General features: G+C 42.8%; 1 protein-coding gene across 1 annotated transcript in view; it reads right to left on the bottom strand.

The window, feature by feature from the left end:
* LOC115092485 (unconventional myosin-XVI-like) overlaps positions 1 to 18,653 on the bottom strand; it is a 507,378-nt gene that overhangs the window by 40,936 nt on the left and 447,789 nt on the right. Inside the window, 1 exon segment of the mRNA XM_029603325.1 lies at positions 3,212 to 3,303. Within this exon segment, the coding sequence (XP_029459185.1) occupies positions 3,212 to 3,303 (92 nt within the window).

Raw genomic sequence — 18,653 nt, 5'->3', positions numbered from 1 at the left:
GTCTGACCCAGTATGGCATGTTCTTATATTATGTTCTTATGTATTGTCTACAAGAACTCCTCACTTCTTTCATTGCTGATGAGTCCTAATATAGAACACAGCATTGTGTACATTTAAGATAGGATTTTTTTTCCCCCATATACACATCACTCTGCACTTTTCCATTTTAAATTTCACGTGAAAATCAGATGCCCAGTCTCCTAGTCTCATAAGGTCCTTCTGCAGTTCCTCACAATCCACTGCTGTTTTAACAACTTTGAATAATTCTATTCACTTGTCTGATCCCAGTCATCTGCATGATGGGTAAACTTTGCTCTTCTTCAGGCCACAACTAGTTTTAGAAAAGATGTTACTGCTGCCCCAAGCAAGAAATAACCATCACATAAAATAATCCTGCAGCTGCTACCTTAGGTCAAAAGCACCTGGCTTTTCGTTTAAAAAAGAAATACTGAGGACAATTTTCAAAGGGATGCAAGTTTTAAATCTGAAGATAGACGCCTAGATCTCTAGCTTAGTAAACTCTCTCAGACACAGCTGCTAAGTACAGCTTTGTGGATCCACCAGGCGGCGGTATTTAGCTGCTGAAACCTTCAGCATTCTAGGAGGCAAGGCTCATTTGAGAAAGGAAGATATGGATTATGAATATATATTTCATTTTCAAAGGGATCCTTGTCTTTTACAGCATATAGTCAACCCACAGAAACAGGAAATGCAAGCTACACAGATATTAAAACACAAAACAAAACTGCATACCATTATGCCAATTGAAGAAAAAACAAAACAAAAAACTGCCCAACTATTTCTTTTTGAAAATTAGCTCATAGGTGCACGATACCACTCATACTTTGCATCTATTTGACTTACTGAAAATTGCCGTCACAGTGTATGCTGGCTGTAACCTGTCACTAGCTTTGAACTGAAACTCTTTTTTTTTTTTTTATAAATCTGCTTCTGAAGAGAAGGTGGACGTTAAAAATAATCATAAATCATATGGGAGTCAATTTTGAAAGAGTTTAGTTGTCTTATTTGAGAACTGGACACCTTTATGGCCCATTTGAAAACTGAGGAGAGGTGAACACCAGGTACCTGAATTTAGGTTCGTAAAAAAGTAGAGAGCTCAGGGAAAAACTAGTGCAAGGCTAAAAGAGAGGCACTTAACCCTAATTGTCACCATCGGAGCCCTAACTTAGGTGCTTAAATCTAGGAAAAGGAATTGCAGGCCTATATTTAGATCCCTAAGTTTTAGGTGCCTAAATTTAGGGACGCTAACTTTCAAAACTGATGGCGTGTGCCCATATTCGCGTGCATAATGGTTGCACGGTAATTTACTGCTGCATTTTATATCCTGAGCGCAAGTGATACACGCAGGTTATAAAATACGAGTGCATATTCGCGCACGTGGGCTCACGTATCTAAAAAACCACGAGCTGTGCAGCTTCAGCTAAGTAGCGGCATGTAGCCGGATAAGTCCGGAAAGTGCTACCTTAGACGGACAAGTAGGGCTTTTAAGACTTTTCTGGCTATGCGGATCTGCTGCTGCTTTGCCAGAAAAGTCTGAATGTAGCCGGACGAGTGCCACTACTTATCCAAATAAGTTCAAATTTGTCCGTCTAAGTAGCGGGAAAGGCGCTACTGAGCCAAATAAATTGAAAATTAGGTCGGATTAGTTTGCACGGCTCATATTCTTGCATATTTGTACTTCCAATTTTATAAGCACACAAGTGTTGATTTAATCCCATTAATTTGATGCTTTTAACCCTGCCCCCATAATTCGGCTTTCACACGCATACGCCAGGGGATTTTAGAACATGTGCGTGACAGAGAAATAAGCCGTTTGGCCAACTATCAGTGCACCCAGTCCATCTGCAGATTGTGAAGACCCTCCTGGCTCTTCAGCCTAAAGGCCCAACGAGACCCTTTTACCCTGTTATTTTTTCACTTTTACAATGTTTACGATCACTCACACCTGATACCGAGCAGCAGAAAATATATGCAAGTAAAAGGCTTAGGCGTGCCATTTTAGCTGGTTTTAAAATAGCAACTTCCATACATACATGTCGGCCCCTCCCTGGAATGCCCCTTTTTATCGTAGGTGCAGTTTTACTTGTGGTCCCTGGTGTACGCGCGGACATTGCTGTTTTTATAAGATAGCAAATGCTCGCGTGTGTGCCATTTTGCAAGCGCACAGGCTTTTTTTCTGCATGCACGTCCTTTGAAAATCTACCTCTAAGGTTCTGAATCTGGCTGAAAATGCCCCTAAATTTAGAAACCTGATTTTTGGAACTGAAGGTTTAAAAAATAAAAATGAACTCCATTGCATCTGAGAGAGGAGGTGGTAAAAGCTGAGGGGGTGGAATGATTTACAGGCAAAGGGTAGAAGTAGCTTCTTCTTGTCAGCAACTCTCCTCATTGGAGGGCCAAAGACAGCGGCTGCCTTTGGAGCCTGGATGCACGTGAACTTGGAATCCTAGCTAACAGTGTCGCAGCTGTGCAATGACCTTGATCCCCCTTCAGCAATAGCTGTAACTTTGTTACGGCATTCTGAACCCCTGCCAACCTGATGAGAAGTGAGGTCCAGGAACCCAACCTCGATCTCCCACATGTCGACAGGCAATGCTGCCAGTGAGCCAGCCAAACAAGCTTTCTTTGAAGATTACAAACTTGTGTAGTTGCATTTGTCCATGACAGCATTCTTATCTAACTGGTCAATATAAATAAAACATATATAAAATATATAAATAAATAAATATTTATATTTAAATAATATATATATCTAATATAAAAAAATAAAAGTCCCCTCTCTGCCTCCAAAACACACATAACATCTGCAGTTTCTTTAGATACTAGTTCTTTTACTGTTGCTTTTTATAAATGTAAAGTTTCTTATTTTGTTTATATTAACCAGTTTTTGTAATTTTTTTCCTATTTCTTTTTTAATTTATATTTATTCTTTTATTTTATTACTGTAAACCGTTTTGATAAAATGTCATTTGTAAAGGCGGTATATAAACATTTTAAAATAAAATAAAAACATATTTCTCATACTTAGAAAAGTCTTAATTTTATTATTGTATTTAAAAATGTTATGCCTTTTTGGGCAGCCTGCATTGGTTGGGTAAGCGGTTTCTAAAAGATGCAAATAAATAAATCTACAATGAATTTATAATTTGCAATGATTCAATGAATACATCATAAATTCTGGAGAATTTACCTGACTGGTTTGACACTCCCTTTTCCGCTGAGGAGATGAATTTGTTGTTGTGTTAGCTGATAATCTGGAATTTCCATCATCTTCTGGTAAATCTAAGGGAAAATGATGTTAATTTTTATCAGTGAAAGTTTGATTATTTTCCTCTGGCAACAGCACATCAGCATAATCCTATGAAAACCAACCACAAAGCACAAAAGTAATAGGCACTTGTGCAATTTTAGCCGCAACACATGTGACTACCGTATCACTGAAGTACTTTCCTGAGGAGCAAAAGGTTATTTTCTATTCAAACCTTGTCCAACTGTATGCGGCTTATATTTTTTGCTACAATTCAGTAGGGAGATTCTCCAACGTATTGTATTATTTATAAATTTGAAGTTTCAGGCAAGTCATGGCATCCAGTAGATATTGTCTATCTTCTTTTTTCTATTTACTTCTTTCAGCTCAAACCACGTTTTTTGGATAAGTGATGGTTTCATTTTTTTTTAAAGAGTATTATATAAAGCCAAGAAGAGAATAAATGTTACTATTTCTGCTACTGGTAGTTTTGTAGTAGGAGTAGAGATGTCAGAAATCAATGACCTAACTTGGATACTAACTGTGATTCTTTGGTTTGTAGCAGACTACCTCAGGATGATTTTAAGAGTCAGGGAGTATCTTGTATGGTCTGTATTCCTTTTATTCAGTTTACTTGTGAATATTTGCAGTCTGAAACAAATTTAAATTTAATGAGAAAAAGGTCAATTTTTGTTGTTATACATTACCCCAGAAATATTAAACTCCATTAAAAAAATAGGCAAAACCTTTTTATTTTGAAACATTCTCAAAATCTACATAGGCCAACAAAATAGTTTTTATGAAATAAGGGTTGAAGTCAGTATCAGTCTGCAATGTAAAGTCACTGGCTTTCTTCCTTCCAGGTCACCAACACTTTTGGCTTACATAATATTAGCCTTTGACACCAAGTGGTCCAAAACCTAGGGCTTAATGCACCCCCTGTTGATTTGGGCCTCGACTTTCTGAACAGTGACTGTTATTTGGGTTTCACCATATACCAACTTTTGTAAAATAATTTATTTCGGATATCCAGGGTTATTCAGGGGTACAGAGGAGGTGGACTCACCACAGAGGTTTCGCCAGTGCTCTCTGCTCTACCTCCAACCTGGCCTATAGGATGGGGGAAAGATGTTTATCATCCGCAGACCTGTGCGACATTAACTAATCTCCTGGAACTCTCTACCCTGAATATATCTACTTCTGCTCAGAGCAGAGTATTTATCCTGCATTCCATTGTCTTCTATAGGGTAAAAAAAGGGCCAGTTTTCTTGTCTTTTCTTTTCGTAGAAAATCATGGGAGCCATGCTGCACTTTATTTTCTTTGAAAGGTCCCATTTTGAAGCCATTTTGTAATATTTTTAATTGTAGAGACACCTTGGTCTCCACTAGATGGCCCTAGACCACAGTCCTTGTTTAGATATCTGTATAAGGGATATGTTTTTCAATACTGCACTTCTACACGAGGCTTGCAGGAATGGGAGGTCCTTTTAAGCATAAGGGGGGGGGGGGGGAGAGCTAGCCCATGTGACAAGGAGGCAGTTTTGAGTTCAAGAAGGAGTTCAAGAAGGAAAAATGTGTTTCAGTCTCCAAAGTTAGGCTCTCAGCTTAGCAAAGAAAGTAAGAGGCACTGCTCGTCAGTCTTGGTGATAGGCTGGAGGGACAAAGAGGGAAACTGTGAGGTTTTTTCTGTCATTTTTCTTGACTGACTAGTAGGAATTTTGTTGTTTTGACCTTCACCTTCTAAGAGGCTGAGAACCCCTCTCCAGAGGTGCAGGAAGGACCTGTAAACCGTTTTGACCCATCGAGAGGAGTTTGCAGTGCCCTGCCAGAGAAATCCTTTTTGGTATTCTTCTATCGAGTGGGAAGGAAAGGTATTTTGCTGCCCCTCCTTCTTTTCCCAGTAAGAGTTATTCTTTCGAAGAGAAGATCTGGAGACTCCGAAATGGAGTTTCCACCCTGGGACACGGGACACAGACAGGTGAAGTTCAGGAGTGCTCAGCTGGAGATCAGATACTGTGGGGAAAGGGGACTTCCACTCTGGTTAGGATACCCCGGCCACCTTGGGACACATTCATTCTATATCATGGATGGATGAACAGTTCCAGTATCAAGGGACACATCCACAGAAGGATACCCAGCTACCAGATTGACAAACCAAATGCGTCTGGACACTATATTATTTCATTTTATTGATTTACCTACAATTTTAATATCAGTAAATATTATTTTGAACACTTATCCAATTAGTCCAGCCTGTCCAGGTACCTGTTCCAAACAGCAAGAGTAATACACGCCCAGAGAAGGTTTCCATTGCCCGGGCCTAGAAGGTTAGCCTTCCTCCCACAGAAAAAAACCCACCCCTTGACGACAGAAGAGTTAGGAAAAGGTCTGAGAAGCCAGCCACATTTAAGAAATTCCTTTAAGGCCCCTTGGAATTGTACACATTCCCTGAAAAAGAGATACATAAACTAATGATTACTAGAAACACCATTTCTACAACGCACCGCAGGCCTGAGAGTAAAAGATCACACCGGGACCCCCGCTCTGGACCCCAGGTAATTTAAGGCATTTTGGGGGGGTTCGGGAGGGTGGGGGATTTATTTTAAAGGGTCGGGGTGGGTTTTAGGGATGTTTTAGTGTGCCGTTTTTCCCGCCCTCCCCCAATTTACGATTTACACGATATTTACAAAAACAAAACTGCGACGATCCGATTCCCTCCCCCCCCCAAGCCGAAATCGATCGTTAAGACGATCGATCACACGATTCACATCTCTACCTGAAATGCAGCACGTGTTAATTTTTCACAATCACCTGCATATTTTATAAAACAAGAAGGTTGTGCTTTTGTTTTCACTTGGTATAGATAAGATGAATGTGTTTCTGAGCTACACAGCTGAGTGCACTGTATAACCTGCAGTCGGACGCGGGATAAATAGGCACTAATCCACCCCCTAATGCAATAGGGGGATTAGCGCCTATTTAACGCGCGTCCGATGCGGAGTGAATGAGATAGCGCTCATCACATGCAAATGCATGTGAATGAACCTAGTACTCATTCACTCCGAATGCAAAAAGATAAATGTATAAATATATACTTTTCATAACTGGCCATCTGCCAGTAATGAAAATGGCCGCCGATAAACTCGGCATCCGTTTTTATTAATGGCAGACAGGCAGGTTATGAAAACCGAGGCCAAGTTTACCAGCGCGGGCTTCATAACCAGCAGCCGCGGTGGGTCAGGTTAGGAAGGAGGCGCTATAGTCGCGCAAGTGACCCTAGTGCCTCCTTCCTAGAACGATCCCCTAATTTCCATATTGCATGGCTCCCCCCCTTGCGGGCGCCATGCGTGCGTTAAAAAAGCAGGTGCTGAAAAGTCAGCGCCTGCTTTCAGTGCACATAATTGTATCGGCCCCATTGTAGAGAGGATGATGAAATACCTATAGCAGAATTTTTCAATCCTGGGCCAATTTAGATGAACTGGGTAAGAGAAAAAGAGAGAGAGAGTGAGAGTGCCTGACAAAGATTCAAGTCGACTAGTGCTTTCATCTCCTAATTGTGTGATAAGTTACGTGAATGCCTGCTCTCTTGTACTGCCCACCCTATTGAGATGAAAGTAATAAAGTCCCTTGAAGAAAATCAATCTTTCAGTTAAGTTAGATACTTATAAACACTTTAATTAATGAAGACACTCCTGCGTATTAAATTGTTTACATTATAAAAGTTAAGATGTCCCCCAGGGACTTGACTTTATACCACATTACCCTTCCTCTCGCTATTGTACTGAGTGTGGATTTCTACCTCTATATACTTTTGGAGATGAAAGTAATGACAGCTTGGCATTTTTGGCTACTAATCCCTACCTGAGGATATCAGGAAACACGACTCTCCAGAGGTATTTACTCTTTTCTGGAGATCATGCTCTTCTACATGCTGCCTATATATCCAGCAGTAAGTGAGAGAGGAGAAAGCTGCAAAAGAACTTCTATGAGATATTTTGCTTCCCTAGTATGATGATAATTACTGATTGTATTATGTAGACTTGTTTCCTCCATGGAGCAAGAAGCCATCTCCTGCAGGCTTCAGCATTTTCACAGTTTGCTGAGACCATCTCTAGCTTTTGACAGATGTGGTCAAGTTTTCTGGTTCATGCCATTAAGACTGAATACGTGTTATATAGAGTACATATTTTCTTGCAATCCTGGTGTTGTAGTACTGTTGGGTGAATGCTGGAACCAATGAACACTTCGGTGAAACAAAAGATGTATTCCTAGCTTGTCATACTCAACGGTGTTCCACTATTGGCCTAGCTGCTAACTGGATTCTCCCATTGGGCCTTAGTCTCATCACTCTGTCAGGGTCTCTTTGAGAGTACCTTTGGACTGGTGAGAGGCTGGTTTCACTCACTGGACTACGCATCAAGCTTTCTACCCCTTGGCTCCTGCCAAAGTCAGCAAGCTCTATGTTGCATGCTACACAACATGAGTGTCTGGCACCATTTTCCCTGGCTGGAGTAATTAGCTGTGATTGCAGGGAAAAGGGATGATGGATGATGAGATAGCTCAGGATGCTGAAGGATCTGATCCTAGGGCTGCATCCTAGAGAGCTCACATAGTAAAGTTATACTTTACCTATGAGCTTCCTGGTAGGTGTGAAGAAGTGTCATATGTAAGTGGCACCATGACAGAGCAGAGAAGGATGTTAGATATGGATGTCTGTGTTCCTGTACTGATGTTCCTGTACTTTCTTTTTCTTTCCTAGGTGCTGTTCTGTTAAAAGTGCCCCCTGGCATGGAACATATGGGCAAAAAGGGCATCTTTTTTCATGGCACTTCCAGTGCTAAGACTACCTGAGCCCTCAGGCCATCAACACATTGGCAAACTGTATTGCTCCTTCAGATGTATGCTTTGCTTTCTGAACAGTCAGAAGTCCATATTCAGAAACATTTCGACAGATACCTCCAGAGTTTTTTGGCTAAATTAATATTTGGGTACTTATGCAGCTAAACTCTAGCTGGATAACTTTTTACCCAGTTAAAATGTAGCCAGATATGTTAAGGGCGTCCTGGGGGCGAAACTGGGAGAAGCAAGTAAGTTATCCGGCTAAGTCTGGCTATCTTGTAGACCTGATATATTCAGTGGTGTGGCTGTGCAGCTGAGCATATAGACAGATAAACCAGATAATTTTGTCCAGCTAACTGGCCGAGCCACACAGCAACTGAAAATGGACCTCTCAGTGTTCCTTTATCATCATAACAATCACTTAGGGTGGTGGCGGATCCTAGTGGTTACTAGCGCGGAGGCTGCAACCCAGGGAAACGAAGGTTCGCTGGTGCTCCTTGGGCAAGTCACTTCATCCTCCGTTGCCTCAGGTAGAAACTTCGGGGCCTATTTACTAAAGCTGTTTTCCCATTTTGAGCCGTCTGAAATACCCCTTCAATACCAGAATGCAATCTGCTCTGAAGCGCTAAAAAGCTGAATATAAAACACAAGGAGAGTGTAAACTTCAAAATGTTCTGTTTTGGGGTTTTCTTTTACTAATCAGTATCATAGTTCTGAATGGTGGGTTTTTTTTCATCCTTGCTAAGAGTTTGTAGGTGGGATGGTATTCTCTCTGTTCTTGCTCCCCCCATTATATGCTACAGAGCAAGGTTGAATAAGTGTTGAGAAGTAGGCAAATGAGGCGTATGCTTGTCATTGCTGCACGGGCCAGCGTTTTTGGCTGATTGCCTTCTGCTCACATTGATATCATTGATCAAACGTGCTTCGCGGGCTTCCGCTGCCTTTTTCTATAAGTGACTAATGCAATCAAAGTGACCTTGCACGTCCGAAAAGGAACGAGGGAGCATATGCATATTTTAATACAATATATTCCACAGCCGAGGCTGGATTTAATCTTTCGGTTACCTAGGGCACTAAATTTAGAAAAGACCCCCAGGAGGCATGAGAAGTACCCCCCCCCCCTCCCAGAAATCCAGAGCTGGGAGAATGGTGGGAGATTCTTCACACATTTTACAGACTTCAAATATACAAGACTTCCTGTCTCTCCCTCTCTTTCCCCCCCATCCAGCAGCATCCATCCACCTCTTTCTCTCTCCTCCACCTCCGGCTCAGGATCCCCACACCCTTTTCCCCTTCTCTTTGCACAGCAATATCTGTCCCTCGTGGCTCTGGATCCCACCCCAGCCTACGCTCACAACCACGATGCACCTCCTTCCTCCTTTGGCAGAATCCACAGGCTGTGCGGTCTGGCTCCTACACCACGACAGGCCCGATGGCGCGGGCACTTCTGTGCCGTACAAGTTCCAATGTGGGACAAGGGAAAATGCATGAGAAAGCCCCACGCCTTCCCATTCTACTGCAGTTTTTCTAAAAATTGGCACCAGCTGACCCCTCTCCCCCCCCCCATATGCCCCTTCTCTTTCTTTTTCTCCCTCCCATTGCCCCATGCCTTCTCTGTTTCCCCCATTCTGCATGTCCCCTTTCTCTTGTTTTCACACCGCATGTTCCCTACCCTGCATCTCTCCTCTCTCTCTCAATGCCGCTGTCCCCTTCTCTCGCTATTTCCTCATTCCCTCTCTGTCTCTCGTTCTCTGCTCCTGCACAACTTCGCCCTCTCTTTATTCCTCCCTTTACCCAACAGAGCATGGATCCCAGGCCTCTCCTTACCCACTCTCTGCTCTTCCTAGTGGTGGAATCTCTGGCGCAGTTTCTGTCCTTTGATAGAAGGCGCACAGCCGCACTCCCAGTTCCTTCCTCCAGCGGAAGCAGCAGAGGCTCCTGGCATGCAGCTCCCATTTCTTTTGTAGGAAAGGGACGGCTATAGTACCCACGAAGCCTGCGCGCACTGCCCTGCCCCCGCCCCTTATCTCTCCTGCCCTTGGCGTTGGGTTTGGTGGGGGAGGGGGGGATGACAGACAGCGGTGGTCGCTGACCTGGCCGTAAGGTGCCCATCCTTATTCATGGCCAGCTAAGAAATGGAGAAGGAAATTCTGAAAGCAGCGATGATGCAGTGAGCCCGGAGGAATGTGCCCTCTCTTGCTGGTGGAAAATGTGGCCCTGTCCACAGTCTGGGGCCCCCGCTGGCCCAAGGTGATCCATTGAGTGCTCATTACTATCGGACTTTTATGCATTCTCTCCAGTCTTACGAGACTGACCTCTTCATTCTTTAGAACGGCATTTAAAATATTCAGTCGACCTTCCCAAATGACCACTTGTCAGAGACTCCTTTTGGTCTCTAAATGGGTGAATTGAGCCCTCTAAGGAAAAAGATTCAGACAGACTTCAAAGTATACGTAAACATCGTAAGAAAATCTTGATGATTCAGTCACCATATGTATTAGCTGTACATAAACGAGAATGTTTTGAGCAACATTATTTGATTATATATAGACCCCCTTTCCTAGGATATATCTGTGGACACACTTGATACAAGGGTATAGTCCTAACTTAGTCCTGCAAACCTTGGCATGAATCCTCCGATGAGGGGGAAGTGTTTTCTACAGGGCTCAAGGTGTTTAGATGGTATAGCACGAAGGAGACACTACATATAAAGACCTAGAGTCATCATTGCCAAAGATTGATGAGCTACTGCGGTAAAGGGGGCGGAGGGGAGGCGCTAGTGTGGTTTCACCTGCCGCAGTGTGGCCATGCCTCACACTATCGCCCCCATAGCACCACGCTAAAAGGTGGCGCTATTTCCCACGCTACTGCTGGTGATAATGTCCAAAACCTTATCGCCAGCAGCGATGCCGCCGCCCTAATGCACGCGATAATGGGTCATTGCGCCTTGGAAAATGACCCTAAAAGTGGCGTTCCAAAATAAACTGTACTAAAGCAAATGAAATTAGAAAGTTTCAATTTAGACAGTCTTTAAGCAGGAAAATCCTTCAACAAGTACTCAGATTTCATGGGGGTATTTCTGATTCTTGCTGTCATATCCTCCTGGGATCCCCTCACTCTTTTTGCTGGGATTTAAGGCTCCCATGGGTGGATGCTGATCTCCCTGCCTCTCCTGTTTTGGGTTATCTGATTTTCTACTCAAATCTATCCCTTTTTACGCACCTCTGGAACTCTTGGGTCACTAGATCAGGGCGCTAGATAGGAAGGCTCTCGCCTTGCACATGGTTGGGTACCTCTGAACAAGCACCTGACACTTTTTGCTGCTCTCATGTAGGTCTTTCTTCCAGGGTGAGAGTATTAATCCTTCAGAGCAATGATACTCTCCAATCCCAGGAACAGCTCCTTCTAGTGTAGTATCAGAAGGCACCATGACAGGCATTTTCCTGTGTAGCCCCTATAGATTTCTGGAGACATCTGAAGACAGAAATGGATTTCCCTCCCTCCCTCCCCCAAACTCCTTATCCTGCGATTAGATGGGAGTCTGGATTTCTCTCTCAGCTACAAACCTTCAGGTAAGAACATTCGTGGGTTTCTCTGATCAACATCCTGGACCACTATATTGAGACCTCGCCTAGAGGAGGATGCCATAGGTCCACTTACTACTCTGACAATGTCAATATGTCCTCTGATGGGAGGAATATAGATTAATGAAGGGTCTACAGGCCCCTTCACAGATACCTTTAAATGCTGTCGTTTATCTGATGTTTCAAGGTAAAAATAATCTTATTTTCCCACAATAATCCTAAAGTGTTCTTTGGTTGAGACTTATCTTACTGTATTTTTCCTGTCACAATCATGCAATTCTGCTCTTAGTACTTGCAGAAAATATACGAAAAACTGTTCTTTTATTGGTTTCACACAGGAGAACAATATTAGAGGCAACAGAATGTAATCTTATAAAGATTTCACTTTTGTAACACTTTTATCAGTTTTGGCAAGCGTATCACAAGAAAGCCTTGATCTAAGGCCAGGGCATAAGCGATTCATCTGTTTATTTCCATTCAAGGCACTTAGATAAGATGCCTTATCAAAAACAAGTAAAGTTTCCGTATACATTAAAAGTTCATAGAAGTGCGTCAGCACTGTGACAGGACTGTAACAAGGAGCCAGTAGAGTTTGGAAAGATAAATTTAACGGAGGATTACACTCTGGAAACTTTCCTTTGCATGCATTGTGTAAATACCGTGACGTCGCCACTGTGTACTTAGGACATTTATGCCATCCAAAACAAACTGTAAATCTTCCACTTTGCTTTTGAGTTATTGCCGCGTGTCCTTAGTATGTTTGGTCTACTCGCCGGAATTAACACTCTAGATCCCTGCTTTTCCTCATTTCATGCGCTAATAATACTGAAGGGGAAATCCCCAAACTGTTGCACCCAGCTTTCATGCACTGGCATAGTAACACAATTTAGGAATCGGCCTGTTTTCTGTTAGCAGGAATACTCTTTTTTTCCCCCCCAAAGCTGTACAATAAAAGGAATGCTGCTGTGAGACTGGCTACTTCTCATGGACTTCACTTCAAGGAAAAGCAGCAGTAATAGGCCATAAAAAGGTTGTTATAACCCAATGCAATTAAAAGTAATATAAAATAGAAGGGAGAGATACAAGTAAATGGTAGATGTTCATAAAAATTGCTTAGTGCCAGGATGATATTGAAAACCCATGGCTTTTCTTTTGAGAGTAATAACCTTTTCATTTCTTCGCTCATGGTGTATTATATGCTTTAGTGTGGTCCAGCAGCCTTTATTTGTGACAGCAAAAGGCAAGAATGTAATAAGTGTGTGTATGAAAAAAAAAATTAATTTTGTGTCGCGTCATGTCGTCCCATTATGGTTTCCAGTGTTTCCCCCTAAAAATAATGGCAGAAGCCAATGAGCATGCTGTCTTTGCCTACAACATTGTGGTTGACCGTGCAGTTTTTAATGAAACTTGCAGGCATTGAAGGTTCCTCCCCACAGGTCACTGTAGGCACTGAACAAGGGGGCAGAGTGAACACAGCAGAAGCGGCGTAGAGGAGATGGGCATAGACCACCTATGAGACAAAGCAGCAGCAGCAGCAAAGGCATCACACCCCCAAGACACTGAGAGAAGGGCAGGGCCGCAGCTGCAGCGACATGAACAGCTGAAAGCAGCACTACAGCACTCTCCATCAAGTCCTTTTGACAAAGTCTTTCTGTATTGTCTATCTCAGATTAAAGGAAAGGCAAGCCAAGACTGGCAGGCTCAAGCTATGCTTACTAAGGATCGATCTTGGCTCTTTCCTTCTCCTTCCCACCTGGCTCAGCTGAAACACTGAAAGGAAAAAAAAAGAAAGCCACCACTGCTTTGAGAATTGAAAGAGAAGCAGCTGTCGAATGAAACAAAATGACGACATGATGTCGTCATTTTTTTGTGTGTTTCGGATGGCACATGATACAGACTGGCATAAGATGTGTCGTCAATGTTTTCATGGCATTTTAAAATGACAGGACATCTCTGGTATGCATTTTAAGAACTTGTTGCTATTACAGTATGCATCAGTGGGTTAATTTTTATTCATGGTTTATGCCGATGTGTTGACATTTTCCAATATTTAGTAGCTTTGGCTGTGTAGAGCTTTTTATTATTATTATTATTATTATTATTATTATTATTATTTTTACGGCCATTTCCACGCATAAAACATGGGTTTATGGGCATAAATGGCTTCCTGTAAAACTATGCAGAGGCTGTGTGAATAAAAAAGTGTTCACAAAACCTGATTTCACGCAAATTTTTATGTGCACAAGAAAATAAGCAATTTGGAGGCAAAGCTGGGTGGAGTTACACGCATACTTTTGATTTTAAAGAGGAAGGGTAACTTTTTGCAGGTGAGTTTGTGTGCATTCTTAGGGATCATTTTCAAAGTGCACTTATTTTCAAAAGTCTGTCTCGAAAACTGGCGTAACTTGTGGGCCTTAGCAATGCATAAGCTACGGCGGTTATTAAGAAACTGTGTGCTGAAGGGTACATGCATGTTTTTTAAGACACATGATGGCAGAAAAAGACAGTTTGGCCCATCCATCCAATTAATTTAGCATTGTAATTCTCATCACTGTTTTTGTCCCCTCCACTTCCCCTGGAAGGCTGTTCAACACATCCACCATCCTCACCGTAAAGAAATATTTCCTAAGATTACCCCTGAGTCTACCCCCTTTCACCCTCATTTCATGACCCCCTCGTTGTGGATTCTCCTGTGCATAGAAATCTATGCGATATTTGAATCCAATGTCATATAAACCAAAAAGTACTCGTGTAAGTGCTAACCCCATCCAGACTCCATCCCAGAATAGCTTACCTTACCAGCAGGCAAAGGCACACAGACAGTGGCAGTGCATGTGGACCTTTATCCACAGACAGGCCAGGCAGTCTTCCAAGGCCTGTCTGTACTGTTTTACCATGGAAACGACTTTAGAAATTGTCCACTATGGAAGCATGTATTTTGAAAACTGTTCTGTGGAAGAAGCATCAGTAGACATTTGCACCTTGCTTTATCTATGGATACCTTTTTCCCATGGCAAATAATATAATAAACAGATCTGTGAAAATGCAATCTGGGAGCCCAGTTTTTTTATAGCATGGCACTTCGGGCTGAAGTCTGAGTGTATCATTTTCAAAGCAGACTTATGCAGACAAGTCAGCTTTGAAAATGAGTGGGTATGTGGAAACTCTTGTGCAGCATGCACACCAGCATTTACCCCTGCAAGGGAGCCGGTGTAAAAATGTCCACAGTGCATCGAGGCGCATGCTGTCAATTTTAGAAAGCACACATGTCGATGTTTCTCCTGTCCTAACTCCACCCCCGGGAATGCATCTCTCAAGCACGTATAGAAGTAGGCATGACTTTGCTTTTGTGCATACTTTTACTCCAGAGTAATTTTCAATAGGCACCTTCCTCAACCTGAACAGGCCCCTGGAGTGCTTCCTCTCAGTGCAGCTGAAAGTGTGTGTGCTGTGGAATACAATTTGCACTTTTCGCCCGGTAAAGGGTTTAAGCAGTTTTCAAATAAACCTTTGACCTGAGTAAATGGCTTATAAAAATTGCTCTCTGTTTACTGGCATATAAAGGGCTTCAACATTGTTTCTGAAAATATTCTCGTATAACGTTTTCAAATAGACAAAAATTTAGCACTAAGTTTCCCTAAAGGAAAAACAGGCGTCTATCAAATTCAACCTTCTTCAGCTGCCTCTCAAGGCATTCATTTGTCCACGTTAAATGTCATTTGTCACTCATCTTTCCATTTCTTAAAGATATCCATAACCATTTGTAGAATGTCTATATCCTAAATGTTGCCGATAACCTTTACTTTCATCATTAAAAATGATTATATTCCAGATTCCTGATGATTTATGAATTGATTAGAGAAGACTTAGCTAAAGTGCTTTTGGCACGCCATGCCTTTCCACATCTATGGTGCTTACACAGCTCCGTATCAAAAGGAAGAAATTGAACCAGTCCTGTTTTATTTTCATAGCATCCATGGACCCATAATTCAATTTCTCTAAGAAGATGGAACTACCAAGTCCACAGATTCAATGGAAGTAAAACCAGAATTATTCAGAGTACCTCTTAACAGAGAACTATATGATTATCTTATCCATACTACTTTGCATAATGTCCATCGATCATCATTTTCTGTAACCTATTTTTTTTAGCTAGCATTGATCCATAGTCAAAAGAAAAGTCCATGGAGACATTGGAGTTCACATGCTTGTGTAGAAACCCCTGGCCCCCACTAGATGACCCTAGTTCCCAACCTTTGGGTTAGACAGCTGCAAAGAGGCATACCTTTCTATACAGCACCTCCCCTGGAGGACTGATGGAATGCACAGCTCCTGAGGCCCAAGGGGGGGGTTAGCCTAGGGTAGTGTGTGGCAGTGAAGATTTGGTTTTAGGAGGAGACACTCAGGAGTGTTTTTGGTACGCTCTCCAAGTTTAGGTCCCCTGCCTAGATAAGGAAGGGAGAGACATTGCCCTGCCAGGTCTGGATTAAAGACTGGAGGGGAGAGGGACAGAGATAATTATTTTTCATTTCATTTTGCTAAGTTTGTGAGAGTTGTGTGTTGAGATGTGTGCCCTCTGGGAGGCAGAGAACCCTCTTCATGAGTGCAGGAGGGATCTGTACACCTCTTCACCCAGTAAGAGGAGTTGCAGAAACATGGAGGGTCTGCATCTATTCAAGTGAAGAGGAATCCAAGGGAGAGGAGCAGGACATCTGGAGATCCTCAATGGAGTTTCCGACACAGGACACTGGCAGATTGGAGATCAGGAGTATTTGTGGACCTCAGGTATTGTGGGGAAGAGAGACATCCACACCTAGGATGCTCCTAAAAATGTGTCCAAAACCTTTTTTAAACCCAGCATACCTATTGCTTTCACCACATCTTCTGCTAACAATTTTCAAAGTTTAATTGTACTACTGAGTGGAAAAATACTTTCACCAATTTGTTTTAAAAGTGTTATTCATTAGCTTCATGGAGGGTTCCCTAGTCCTAGTTCAATTCGATGTGTGCATTTTATAAAATTCCACACATGATTTTATAGACGTCTCATATCTTCCCTCAGCTGTCTCTTCTCCAGGCTGAGGGGCCCTAACCTCTTCAGCCTTTTCTCCTAGGGGAGCCGTTCCATCCCCTTTATTTTTTTGGTTGCCCTTCTCTGCACCTTTTCAAGTTCTGCTATATCTTATTTCTTTATTTATTCCATCTTTTTTCACAGGTTGCCTCAAGGCGGATTATCAAATCAAGTTTTAACTAACAGCTACAATGCATTGGTCAAAGATCATTTACAATCACAGTTGAATCAAATTCACAATGGGTAGCATTGAGAGGCCGGGCGAGACCGCGCGTATGCTATAAAATCCAGGGTCGGCGCGTGCAGGGGGGTGCACAATTGTGCAACCTGCGCACGCCGAGCAGCCTCCCTCCGTTCCCTCTGAGGCCACTGCGAAATCGTAGCGGCCTCGGAGGGAACTTTTTTTCCAGCCCCCTCCAACCTTTCCATCCCTTCCCCTCCCCTCCCTTCCCCTACCTAACCCACCCCTCCAGCCCTAACTAAATCCCCCCCTACCTTTGTTAAGAAAGTTACATCTGCCCGAGGCAGGCGTAACTTGCGCGCGCCGGTGGGCTGCCAGAGTGCCATTCCCCGGCCCAGGGGCTGGTTCGGAGGCCTCGGCCATGCCCCCAGAATGCCCCCAGGCTGGCGCCACACCCATGGCCCCACCCCCAGATTCCTCCCGAATGCCGCACCGCCCCCAACATGCCCCTCACACGCCCCCAAGCAAAGCCCCGGGACTTATGCGCATCCCGGTGCTTTGCGCGCACCAGCGGCCTATGCAACATAGGCGCGCCGGCGTGCAAGTCCCCTGCACACATACATCTGGCTGGATTTAACCACGCAGGCCTTTTAAAATCTGCCCCATAACATAGTCCTTACTTAATGGTTCAGGTAGATAGTTCGGAAAGACTGAGTGTTTCTGCTGAGGGGACTCTAAGGAAAGGTGTGGCCAGAAAGCTAAGCCTTAGTTTGTTGTTTTTCTGAAACTGATGGGGCAAACAGAACTGCACACAGTACCAAGGTATGGTCAAACCATGGATCAATACAGAGGTATTATATTTTCTGTTTTATTTCCCATTCCTTTACTTATAATACTTAGCATTCTATTTGCTTTTCAAACCATCACTTTACACTGAGCAAAGAGTCAAATTATTGTCCACGGTGACTTCCCAACCCTTTCCTGATACCTAATATGGAACCCAGCATTATGTATCTATAGTTTGGATTATTCTTCCCTATAGTCATCACTTTGCATGTGTCCATATAAAATTTAATCTGCCATTTAGACTCCCAGTCCCCCATTCTTGGAAGGTCCTCTTGCAATTTCTCACAATCAGCTCGTGCTTTAACTATTTTGAACAAGATTATGTCATTTGCAAATTTGATAACCTCACTCATCACACCCTTTTCCAGATATTTTATAATATATCAGAGAACATTGGTCCCAGTAAAGATCCCTGGGATACTCCACTATTTACTTTTTTCCATTGAGAGAAATAACCATTCAGCCCTATTCTATCTTTCCCATCTTTTAATCAGTTACAAATCTACAATAGGACATTGCCTCTGATCCCATGACTCTAATTTCATGAAAAGCTTCTTATGAGGGGCTTTATCAAACACCTTTTGAAAATCCAGATACACTATACCAACTGACTCACCTTGTCCACATGTTTATTAACTCCTTCGAAAAAATCCAACAGACTTTTAATTTATGTCTATCCAGATAGCCAGTAATTTTGCTTTTCATAGAAACATAGAAACATAGAAATGACGGCAGAAGAAGACCGAATGGCCCATCCAGTCTGCCCAGCAAGCCTCACACATTTTTTCTCTCATTCTTATCTGTTACTCTTAGCTCCTTGTTCTATTCCCCTTCCACCCCCACCATTAATGTAGAGAGCAGTGA

This window comes from Rhinatrema bivittatum, chromosome 5 (assembly GCF_901001135.1).
Source record: "Rhinatrema bivittatum chromosome 5, aRhiBiv1.1, whole genome shotgun sequence".
In the NCBI taxonomy this organism is placed as follows: Eukaryota; Metazoa; Chordata; class Amphibia; order Gymnophiona; family Rhinatrematidae; genus Rhinatrema; species Rhinatrema bivittatum.
Note: the sequence above shows the minus strand (reverse complement) of the source record. Positions and strands in the feature narration are given on the sequence as shown.